The 12,573-nt window shown below is 49.2% G+C and overlaps 1 protein-coding gene across 1 annotated transcript; it reads right to left on the reverse strand.

Annotated features, from left to right (window-relative positions):
- Positions 1 to 796: 796 nt before the first annotated feature.
- LOC109926501 (suppressor APC domain-containing protein 2) lies at positions 797 to 10,279 on the reverse strand. The gene is made up of 4 exons (XM_048616624.1): positions 10,173 to 10,279; positions 8,380 to 8,475; positions 6,751 to 6,873; positions 797 to 1,259 (listed from the first exon to the last, which is right to left on the reverse strand). Exons 1-4 carry the CDS (start codon positions 10,260 to 10,262, stop codon positions 1,131 to 1,133), a joined length of 438 nt encoding a protein of 145 aa, XP_048472581.1. The 5' UTR covers positions 10,263 to 10,279; the 3' UTR covers positions 797 to 1,130.
- Between the last annotated feature and the right edge of the window lie 2,294 nt (positions 10,280 to 12,573).

Here is a 12,573-nt window from a genome sequence, read left to right on the forward strand (position 1 = left end):
GGGGTTGGGGGGGGGGGGGGGGTGATGCTGTGTGAGGAACTCTCCCTCTGATTCAAGATGTCTGTTAACATTGCCGATGGGCAGGATGTTCCTCTGAGGACAGATCCTGTCAGCAACTTGTTTGGGAGTTTGCAGTGAGAACTGCCCCCCACCCCCCGGTCCCTCTCTTCGCTCCCTCCCTTCGCCCCCCCCCCGTCCCTCTCTTCGCTGCCCCCCCCCCCCCAACTTCTCTTTTTCCTCCGTGACTTCCTCAGACCCTGTAACCTTCTGCAAACTCTGCTCTCCCCCTCACATCCCAGTCTCGGGCACATCCCTCGGAACCTTCTCTCCGGCCATAGCGACTGTGCCCGGGCCCCTTGAGACCCCCCGGTTCCCTTTCATGAGTCCCTCTGCTTCTCGTTACTCCCGTAAACAGACTCCCTCTGACCAAGCATCTCAGTCGCCCCCCCCACCCTGACATGGCTGGGCATGTTCCACAACAACAAAATGTTTTCTGGTTGGGTTGTGGCGGGGAGGGGGTGGTATCATCCCATTCGGGTGTGTTTCTGGGAACTGTCCACCTCCACTCTGTCCCAGCTGGGACCCTCATTCCCGGGAAAGAGGTGACGGAGAGGAAACTGGATGGAGATATTCTGGGATCACTGCTCTTCCAATCGTAGAATGGCTACGTAAGGCCGAAAGCCTTTTGGCCCATTGTGCCCATGCTGGCCCCTTGTGAGGGCAACTCGGCTGGGCCCATTACCCCCTCCTGCCTTTTCCGTGCAATTTCACCCCCCCCCCCCGCCCCGAGTGGCTCATTGTCTGCCAAGGGCAGGATCCGAATTATCTCCTTCGCACAGCCTTATCCAGATCCCAGCCACTGGCCGCATTTCTCCCTCTTTCTCCCTGAACTCTGTGCCCGCTGGTTCTCGAGCAGTTTCTCCTAATCCACTCTGTCCAGACTCCCACCTCGATCACATGGCCTCTAACCTTAATCTCCACCACCAATGTCCTCCTGCGTTGTAACTGTCCTATGATTCTTCAGCAATTGATAGTGCAGCTCCGTGTTGAGCCTGGAGAACAGGGAAGATCCAGGGCCCTCCTGGCTCCCGGGTAGTGAGGTGTTGTTATTGACTGAAGCTTCGGTGAGCCTAGACGAAGGTGGAGCTGTCGCACCCAGGCTGGGTGTAACCTTCAAGCTGAGCTTCCAGTAGCTGCTTAATGAGCACTGCCTTCTCCTGCTCCAGCTGGGTGATCCATTGGCTTTTCTTCGACACTTCCTGTGGGTCAGAAACCCAAAGCAGTAAAGACTGTGTCTTGTTATGTTGTGGACTGAAATGGGAAAAAACCCTGTCTGTACATTTCCTCACATTTCAGGAGGCAGGTCAGTGCACCCTCATGGCAAGCATTGTTTCTATGCAGTTAGGAAGCTGCTGCAGACTTAACTGGTGACAAGGGGTTCTGCAAACAAAGTTCATTGGTCTATGGACTAGTAACCAACTGTGGATGACCAAGCCCTTTTGCTTGCCAACAACCATGTAATTGGCTGACAGATAACTGAACAGCTTGGCGGGTGCTGGGAACAGAGCAGGAATTGGATCACCACCAGCTCTGGAACTGTCTCTCTCTGTTTTCTGCAATTAAAATTCATTTTAAAACTTCAGCAGTTGTTATAAACTGTGACTTTTCATTGGTAAGTTAGGGACGTCTTATCAGTGAGCCAGCCACCCTGTGCCTCCTACAAACTAGTGGAAGCATACTGAAAAGAAAAGCTAAGAAAAAAAAACTTCTGATCAGCAGGAACCATCTCATCAGATCATAGGAAAAAATTTTACTGTCTTTTTCCCCATCCCTGTCTGTGTCTGTATGTGTGTAAGGAGGAATTTATAAGGGAAAAAAGGACTACATTTATAGTATTCCAATTGTTTCTTTTTTCATTCATCGGATGATAGTGTTGCTGGCCAGGCAGCATCTATTGTCTGTCCCTAATTGCCCAGAGGGCAGACATGTAGTCCAGACCAGGTAAAGATGATAGTTTCCTTTCCTAAAGGACATTAGTGAACCAGATGGGTTTTTGCAACAATTGTCAATGGATTCATGGTCATCATTAGACTCTTAATTCCATATATTTTATTGAATCCAAATTCCACCATCTGTTGTGGTGGGATTTGAACCTGGGTCCTCAGAACATTATCTTGGTCGCTGGATTACAGTCCAATGATAATACCACTAGGTCATTACCTCCCCATTGTGTTTAACTAATTACTTAAGTCTAGAGTCTAATTACTTGTAATAAAGTTGTTTTTGTTCAGTAGAAATACCTGGTCTGTTTCCTATCAGCCTGCATCATGGAGAAGTGATGGCCTAGTGGTATTATCACTAGACAATTAATCCAGAGACTCAATAATGTCTGAGGGAGCTGGGTTCAAATCCTGCTATGGCAAATGTTGGAAGTGGAATTCAGAGTCTAATGATGACTACGAATACATTGTCAATTGTTGAAAAAACCCCATCTGGTTCACTAATGCCCCTTAGGGAAGGAAACTGCTGTCCTTATCTAGTCTGGCCTACATGTGACTCCAGACCCATAGGGATGGGCAATAAATGCCGCCTGGCCAGTGACACCCACATCCCCTCATATAATGAAAAAATTTACAGCATTTGGGGAAACTTATTTTAGAATCTTTTAATTTTTTTTATGCTCAGTCCAGGAATGGAGGTGTGTGATTTCCAGCAGAATATCCCAGAGAGGAATGACATCACATGTGGACCATTTGTATTTCCATATCAGGGTACACTTGGCACAACAACCCAATGGTTTACGGCTCTGCTGTGTGTACTGAGCTTCGGGTGGCACGTAGAGCCAAGCAGCACAGAACCAAGTCTGTTCGGCACATTGTATCTACAACAGCTCCTTGAGATGTTGCCTTCCCCCTGGCTACAAACGGTGCTTGGCACATATTTTTCATAGAGTCAAGCAGCACAGAAACAGACCCTTTGGTCCAACTTGTCCATGCTGTCCGGATATCCTAAATAAATCTAGTCCCATTTGCCAGCATTTGGCCCATGTCCCTCTAAACCCTTCCTGTTCATATACCCATCCAGGTGTCTTTTAAATGTTGTAATTATACCAGTCTCCACCACTTCCTCTGGCAGCTCATTCCATACACGCACCACCCTCTGTGTGAAAAAGTTGTCCCTTAGATCCCTTTTAAATCTTTCCCCTCTCACCTTAAACCTGTGCCCCTCTAGTTTTGGACACCCCAAACCTGGGGATAGGACCTTGCCTTTTCACCCTATCCATGCCCCTCATGATTTTATAAACCTCTATAAGGTCACCCCTCAGCCTCCGACACTCCGGGGAAAATAGCCCCAGCCTATTCAGCATCTCCCTGCAGCTCAAACACTTTACAAACATCCTTGTAAATCTTTACTGAACCCTTTCAAGTTTCACAACATCCTTCCTATGGCAGGGAGACCAAAACTGAACACAATATTCCAAAAGTGGCCTAACCAATACCCTGTACAACCACAACATGACCCTCCCAACTCCTGTTATCAATGCACTGATCAATAAAGGCAAGCGTACCAAACACCTTCTTCACCGCCCTGTCTATCTGCGACTCCAGCTTCAATGAACTATGAACCTGCACCTCAAGGTCTCTTTGTTCAGCAACACTCCCCAGGACCTTCCCATTAAATGTATATATAAGTCCTGCCTTGATTTGTCGTTCCAAAATGCAGCACGTCATATTTATCTAATCTCTCATTTCTCCCCATCTTCACCTACATCTCAAATTCCATTTTCAGAAGTGACTGTAGCATCTGTTTCCACTGCCTTTTCGAGCTGAGCATTCTCACTCGCGAGAGGATCAGTCACCAGACCACATAAACTGGAGGGTATTTGTGAAATACTCTGTGGTGGAGGCAGAAGAAGAGAAATTTTCCATACAGCCTCTCAGTATGATGTTTACTGAAAGATTTGGGGATGAGTCCCAGGGATACAGTTAAATGTTAAATTGCAGCACGCTGCTGTGCAGAGGGACCTGGGGGTCCTTGTACATGAATCAAAAAGTTGGTTTGCAGGTGCAGCAGGTAGTTGAGGAGGCAAATGGAGTATTGTCCTCCATTGCTGGTGGGATGAAGTTTATAAACAGGGAGGTTACGTTACAGCTGTTTAAGGGGCTGGTGAGGCCACACCCGGATTACTGTGTGCAGTTCTGGTCTCCTTACTTGAGAAAGGATGTACTGGCACTGGAGGGGGTGCAGAGGAGGTTCGCTAGGTTGATTCAGGAGTTGAGAGGGTTGGCTATTGAGGAGAGATTTTGAGTAGACCGGGACTATACCCATTGGAATTTAGAAGAATGAGGGGGGGATCTTATAGAAACATATAAAATGATGAAGGGAATAGATAAGATAGAAGCAGGAACGTTGTTTCCTCTGGCGGGTGAAACTAGAACGAGGGGGCATAGCCTCAAAATAAGAGGGAGCAGGTTTAGGACTGAATTGAGGAGGAACCTTTTCACCCAAAGGGTTGTGAATCTGTGGAATTCCCTGCCCAGTGAAGCAGTTGAGGCTTCCTCATTGAATGTTTTTAAGGCAGAGGTAGATTTTTGAACGGTAAGGGGATTTAAGGGTTATGGTGAGATGATGGGTAAGTGGGGCTTGAGTCCATGAAAAGATCAGCCATGATGCTATTGACTGGCGCAGCAGGCTCAAGGGGCCTACTCCTGCTCCTGGTTCGTAGGTTCTTATGGCAGGAAATCCAAGTTTGGGGATGAAACACAGGCTGATGCTCCCTAGTGTTAACAGCAATAAAACAGGATAAGGGGATAGTGATTCAATAAATGGTTAAAATACAGGCAGACGGATTTTAAAGCAGGTTAACCTTCAAGCATAAGGTTCTGTGTTTTGCAGTGACACAGGGGAGATCTGAGTATTATTTAAAATGGAGGAGATCGTTGATGGGCTAAAGTCGAGGGACTGTGAGCGCAAACCACTATCGTACAGTTGTCGGTACAAAAACTGATCGGAGCTGTGAATGGAATGTTAGCCTTTGTAACAGGAGTGATGGAAAATGTACAGTTTTATAGAGGCCCAAGTTAAATAACATCTGGAGCACTGTGTGCGGTTCTGGCAGCCACACCTTAGAAAATAATGTATTGACCTTGGAAGGAATGCAGCTCAGTTTCACAGAATGCTACCAAGGCTCCAATTAGACTACAAAAAGGTTACTTCTCGTTCGTTCTGTGGAATTTCAGCATCACTGGCTGGGACAGTGCTCATTGACTGTCCCTAATTGCTCCTCTAGACATCAGTGGTGAGCTGCCCCCTTCAACTGTTGCATCCTTAGTGTGTGGGTTGACCCACAATGTCCCTTAGGGAGGGAATTCCAGGATTCTGACCCAGCAACACTGAAGGAACGGCTGATATATTTCCCAAGTCAGGATGGTGAGTGGCTCGGAGGGGAACTTGCAGTGGGGTGGTGTTGCCATGTATCTGCTGTCCTTCTGGATGATAGAGATCACGGGTTTGGAAGGTGCTGCCTGAGGAGCTTTGGTGAATTTCTTGTAGACAGTATACACTGCTGCTACTGTGGGCAGTGGAGGGAGTTGAAGGTGGGGAACTGGGGCGTCAATTGAGTGAACTAAGTTTTCGGAAGTAAATTCAGATTTGGTTAGCTCGATTGGCTGGACAGCTGGGCGAAAACAGGAGGGTTCGCATGCTGTACTGGCTGCTATCACCACTAATGTCTTGTCTTCTTAACCTGAACCTTCATCTTGAGGCTTAAGTGACCCCATTGTGTTAAACTCACTAGCCTCCATCTCCATGTAATGAGGGAGCACCCTCTGGGAGTCTGGCTGCTTTCATTCTCTGGAATATTGATGGTTACAAAATAATTTGTTTTACAAGGTCAGCATGGAAAAGGCTGCTGAAGAGTGAGAGGAGACTTGACTTTCAATTATAGACCCTGAGGGATCTTGACCAGGTGGATGTGAAGGGAATGTTTCCTCTTGTGAAAGAATTTAGAACAAGGGGGTGGAACTGCTGATTAAAAATAAGGTGCCATTCAATTAAAACAGAGATGAGGACAAAGTTTTATGTCTCCGATGATCGCAAGAGTTTGAAGTGCTCCTCCTCCAAAGGTGGCCAAAGCACTTTGAAGGCAGTGGTAGATGGATTCTTAGTAAGTAAGAGAGGGAAAGGTTATCACAGGAGAGGGGGAATGTGCAAAAAAATCAGACCACGATCTTATAGAATGGCAGAGCAGGTTCAAGGGGCCGAGTGGCCTACTCTCGCTCCTTGTTTGTACGTTAGGAAGTGCATCCTTCACACAAAGGAAGTGGCAAACTAGCTCCCACGGTAGATGAGAAATGAGTTGCACGAGTCTGGGACCAATCGAATTTTGCTGGGCAAGGTTATTAATGGAAGGGAAGTCGAGGTGGGTGGATGGAGCTAAGGTAAAGGTCAGATCTCATGGAATGGGTTGAGGGGCCGAATGGCGTCGTTTTTTGATCCTGTGTCATCCCAGAACCTCTAGGTGCCTAAAGACCCCCTGCGAATGCCACCTATTGGTTGTATCGATCAACCATCAGCCGCTGGAGCTGGGCCAGTGCAGCCAACATCAGGCTGGACTGTGCCTTGTTCAAATGGACGCTTATCAGTGGGAAACGTCCATTTGCCTTTCCTGCTTGACAGTGGCCCATTATCGCCAAGTTTGAAGGTCCCTTCAGGGACATTGACAGCGAATAATCCACAGACATTTCATACCTTAGTCAGCCAATAGTTCTGCCGTTTCAGTGCTTCCAGATTCTCTTGCTGGGACCTCCTGCCTTTTGCTCTGGGCAGATGTTCTGGGTCAGGCTGTTCCATCTGGCAGTGAGGCAGAAACATCTGGAAAAAGCAAGGACCATTCAGGTGATGAGGAAACGACCCCTGCGGTCTTCAGTTTGCACTCGTAATTCCATGAGCGTTGCATTTTGGCAGAGAGGGTTGACCTCACCCTCACTTAATGGAGCGCGTGACCCATCGATTTAAGAATTAGGCGTGGGGCATACTAGAAGCTATCCAGTGTATTTGTTGTTCCCCCAGCCGGTGGGTTTTATCATTGGCTGGCAAGGAGAGCGATATGTGACCTTGCAGATGCCTCACAGCAAATCACACGAGAGGACCAGCACTTTTGAGTCAACTCTGCCAACGTAATTAATCAAGAACAAGCGTAAATATTTCTTTTCTCTTTTGTTGTGAAATAGGGGCAGTAGGAGGCCATTTGGCCCTTCGAGCCAGCTCCGCCATTCAAAATGGTCATGGCTGACCATCCAAGTCTGTGTCCTCTTCCCAATTCCTCCCCCACACCCTTTGATCCCTTTTGCCCCAAGAATTGTATCTAACACCTTCTCAGAGTCAGAGAGCTGTACAGTGCAGGTACAGCCGGTCCAACCTGTCCATGCTGACCCAGACATCCTAAATTAATCCAGTTCCATTTGCCAGCATTTGACCCCTGTGCCTCTAAACCCTTCCTATTCATATACCCATCCTGATGCCTTTTAAATGTTGTAATTGTACCAGCCTCCACCACTTCCTCTGGCAGCTCATTCCATACACACACCACCCTCTGTGTGAAAAAGTTACCCCTTAGGTCCCTGTTAAATCTTTTCCCCCTCTCACCTTAAACCCATACCCCTCTTAGTTTGGACTTGCCCTACCCTGGAACATTGAGATTTTTTTTCTGTAGTAGGGAATCCCACGCTCGGCAGCTGAGGGATGACCTTATAGAGGTTTATAAAATTATGAGGGACATGGATAGTCAGGGTCTTTTCCCCAGGGTGGGGGAGTCCAAAACTAGAGTGGTATAGGTTTAACAGGGAGCCGAGGGGCAATGTTTTCACACAGAGGGTGGTGCATGTATGGAATGAGCTGCCAGAGGAAATGGTGGAGGTTGGTACTAAATTTCTGAAAGGCATCTGGGTGGGTATATGAAGAGTTTAGAGGGATATGAGCCAAATGCTGGCAATTGGGACTCAATTAATTTAGGATATCTGGGTCAGCACGGACGGGTTGGACCGAAGCGTCTGTTTCCGTGCTGTACAACTCTGTGACTCTACGAGCCAGAGGGGTTGCAGCACTGATAGAGGAGGGGTTTTAAACTGAATCCTCGAAAGGATCCCACTGGATTGTCTTGGAGAAATCAGCGGAATTCCCTGCAGTGTCCTGGTCCACAATTATCCCTGCCTCCGCCAACCCCACAGTAACACATCATTGTTATTATAGCCCTTCCTTTCAGTGCGCTCTCCGCAACACAACAAGAGCCAATAGTTCACAGTTCGCTCTGGGTGTGCAAAGCTTTTAGCTTTCTTTCTTGTGAAACAGGAGTAACAGGAGCGACAGCAAGGCACTGACCCTGTCTGCACTGGAGATGAAGTCACTCAGGCACCAGTTGATGCGCTGGATCTTGTCCTGAAGGAGGGATGGACGGTTCACAAGAGACGTGGAGGCCTAAGAGAAGGAGCGAGGAGAGGCAGGAGAGATGGAAGGAAATTAATACTCAGACGATTGCTTCCACGTCTCAACTCCCAGTTCTTTTCCCGCCTCACAGTCCCTGCTGATAATGCACAGAAGGAATCTTTCCCCACGTACCGCGCCCAAAATGCCATTCATAGGGTCATACTAGACCCAGGGCCCATCAAAGTCTTGGTCTACCTACAGTTCCCGCGCCTGAACGCTATGACTAGGGCAGAGTCACCTAGACTGGAAACGTTAGCTGGCTCTCTCTGCTGTCTGACCCATTTTCATGTCTAGCAGAGATAGCAGGAACTGCAGGTGCTGGAGAATCCGAGACAACAAAGTGCAGGGGCTGGATGAAGGCAGCGGGCCAAACAGCATCATAGGAGCAGAAAGGCTGACGGATGAAGGGTCTAGGTCCGAAACGCCAGCCTTTCTGCTCCTCTGATGCTGCTTGGCCCACCTTCATGTCTAGCACCTTCATGTCTAGCACCTTTATGTCTAGCATTTGTTCCTGGCAGCGCAGACTGAAGCAGGTGCAAAACAAAAGTGTACGTTGCCACCAGGGGACGAGGGTGAGAAGTTGGCCAGAGCGCTGCTGTGGACCACATTTTTGCAAACAACAACCGGGATTTGGTCCCCACTTTTCCTCCTGGGACGGTTGCGGGACCCGGCCTCTCAGTGCAGGTACAAGGCCACGGTGCTGAGGGTCAGATGGGAGACAAGGAGGAGCTGAAAGGGGTGTCATTCCCTGCCACTTGTTGGGCCGCTTAGTCCTGACAGAATGTAGTTTCGTGAGGGTCTAGGTACAATGCACACCCCTTTTAGGGAGTTGGCCAGGGGGTGGGGAGCCCCGCTGTGGGGCCCACTGATGCTAAAGGAGTCACCAAGTCAGGACAAAGACACCCCTGAGACAGAGAAGGGGAGTTTGGCAACAGTGGTCTTGCCATCCATGCACCCCTGGTGATAGAGGTAGTCAACTTCACTTTGCCTGGCCTAGTCCCACTTCTCTTCATTGTCTTTACAATTAGAGCTGGAATCCCTACAGCGTGGAACAGGCCAATCGGCCCATTGAGTCCGCACTAACCTTCCAAAGAGCATCCCACCCAGGCACACCCCCTGTAACCCTGCATTCCCATGGCTAATCCACCAAACCTGGGCACTACGGGACAATTTAGCCTGGCCAACCCACCCGAACCTGCACATCCCTGGGCACTATGGGACAATTTAGCACGGCCAATCCACCCTAACCTGCACATCCCTGGGCACTACGGGACAATTTCCCACGGCCAATCCACCCTAACCTGCACATCCCTGGGCACTATGGGACAATTTCCCACGGCCAATCCACCCTAACCTGCACATCTTTTGACTGTGGGAGGAAACCAGAGCACCCGGAGGAAACCCACACAGACATGAGGGGCCGGCCTTAATAGTTCAATCATTGATTATGTCCAAGACAGATTTTTGGATATTAAAGCCCACCAAGGAAGTTAGGGACAGGGGCTGGGAAAATGGTGTTGAGGTAGATGTTTAGCCTTCACCTCTAATGATTGGTAGAGTACTGCCCCCCACTCCCACAGCATCCACCGCCTTGCCCACCACCCGCACCCACCCAACTGCTCCGCCTCCCGTTTCTGGGTCACCGACCGCCCGAAAACATGGACATTTCCCAGCGGTGCCTTGCTCACTTGCTCTCTGGGAGCCTCGCCGCTGTGCCTCAGTCGCTGCTGGATGCCATGGATCTCCTGGTGGTACCAGTCCCGTGCCCGCTCCACCATACCCAGGCCGTACCACAGGGCATCGCGCTGCCGCTCCAGCTCCTTCATACGCTTCAGCTGAAACACACAAGCTCGGTGAGACTCTCTCTCCTGGGTCACCGGATCACCTCTGTGAAACGCAAGCTCCCATTGGTGCATTGGAGAAGGGGGAGGGGTGGGTGGTCAGCGTAAGAGAGAGAGAGAGCAGACGTGATTTGCCCACTGTGTCCAGCCGAGGTCATGTGAACATCACTGGGATGCCCATGTATCTCCATGGCCCAGTGATGCCAATGATAACGATTGGCATCAGCAGGCAGAGCCCTGGTGGTAATGCTACAAGGCATGACAGAGACTTTACTTACCACCTCAATCCACCCCTCCCGCACAGAGATCCCATTAGGGAGGCATCCCCCCAAATTACCCAGGTTTTGAGGGCATCAGTGGGGCAGATCTACCTCTTGTGACCATGCCAGGAGCAGGTTAAACTCCCCTTTGCATTTGAAGTGGGCTGGTTGTGGGCTTGGGGTGAGATTAGCTTTGGGCAATGGTGTAAATAGGGTGAGAATTAGCCCCAACCCCTGATATGCCCTTCAGCTCATTTGGCCAACAAAGAAATCCAGTAGAATCATAGAATCCCTACAGTGTGATAGCAGGCCGTTCGGCCCATCGAGTCCTCCGAAGAGCCTCCCCCCCCAACCCCCCCCCCCACCCTATCCCCATAACCCTGCATTTCCCATGGGTAACCCACCCAGCCTGGGCACCATGGGTAATTTAGCACAGCCAATCCACCAAACCCACACATTGTAGGACTGTGGGAGGAAACTAGACCACCACAAGGAAACCCCACGCAGACATGGGGAGAACATGCAAACTCCACACAGACAGTTGCTCGAGAGTGGAATCGAACCCAGGTCCCTGGCAGTGTGACACAGCAGCGCTAACCACTGTGCCAGTGTGTTGATGAGACACTATCACCCACCTCCTTTACCCAGTGTTGAACAGTCAGGCCAAGTTCTTGCCTCTCCCTCTTATTCTTTTAGGCGTTTCATTAAACTTTGTCCCCACCCTCACCCCTATGTGGCTCCACACTAATGACTCTCCAGTCAATCAACTCAGGACAGTTTACTGCATCTGGAGACAGTTGCTGTTGTAAATATTGGCCCCCATTAGCACATTGGGTAAGGCATGAATGGCCACCTCACACAAAAGATGAATGATAGTGAAACCCCACCGTGCAAACTCTTGTAAATAATCTCAGCCGACACGGCCAGGCTGGCACCGAGGGAGTGCTGCAGTGTTGGAGGAGCCATCTTTCCGGTGAAATGTTAAAGTGGGGGCCTCATCAACCCTTCCAGAGGGAGGCAGGAAGTCCCTCGACATCATTTGAAAGAGAACATGAGCACTCTCTCTCTCTGGTTCCCTGGCTAACACTGGTTGCCAAGGGCTGCGGGTTGGACATGCGGTTATGAAGGGCACTATCAAAATGCAAAATGGGTTATGCGGGATTGGAGCCCGGAAGTAGAGATATAGATACTCCTAGGGAGGAGGCTAAAAGCTGTGAATCTAATTCAGGATGTGAGAGAGGCCTACTTCCACCAAATCCCTAAAAAGGCTTTGTAATTTACAAGTCAACCTGTAGATTTCTATTGCAGGAGGCGGGTTATAGACTGATATTTTAAACAGAAACAATGTTCAAGGTTACGGGGAAAAGGCAAGAGACTGGGACTAAGTCAGGTATGCCTTGGCTTTTAATGACCGAAATTCTGGAATTCCCTCCTGAAGCATCTTTTATACAGGAACAGGAGGAGGCCATTCAGCCCCACAATTCTGAGGCCACTCAATCCCTCAAAACTATGAAGACACGAGCAGAAGGAGGCTGTTTAGCTCATCAGGCCGGTGCTTTTTTTTATATAGAAACAGCGATCCAGATAGTCCTTGCCCAAAGCCCTGCAAATGTTTCCTCTTCAACTCCTTATTTGCTTCTCCTCAGAAAGCTTCCCCGGCCAATAACCTATTCTCAATTATCGCAGCCTGCTGCATAAAGACGTTTCTGCTCATCTGTTCTCTCGTTCCTTTTGATCTGTGTTCCATTGCCACCAACCCACCTGCCTTTAAAAAAAACAATCTCGTCTCCCTCCCTCTATCAAAACACCCCCAAATTTTGAATTCCTCTGCACATCTCTGCTCAGAATCCCAGTTTGTCCGGCCTCTCTGAGTATCTGAGGTGGCTCATCCCTGGGACTACTCCGATAGATCTACCCTGTGCCCTTTCAAAACTGATTTTAGTTTCTTCACACAGTTTAGAAAAGGGCTCCTATAATGAAGAATACTA

The sequence above is a fragment of the Rhincodon typus genome, chromosome 35 (assembly GCF_021869965.1).
Source record: "Rhincodon typus isolate 14 chromosome 35, sRhiTyp1.1, whole genome shotgun sequence".
NCBI classification, from domain to species: Eukaryota; Metazoa; Chordata; class Chondrichthyes; order Orectolobiformes; family Rhincodontidae; genus Rhincodon; species Rhincodon typus.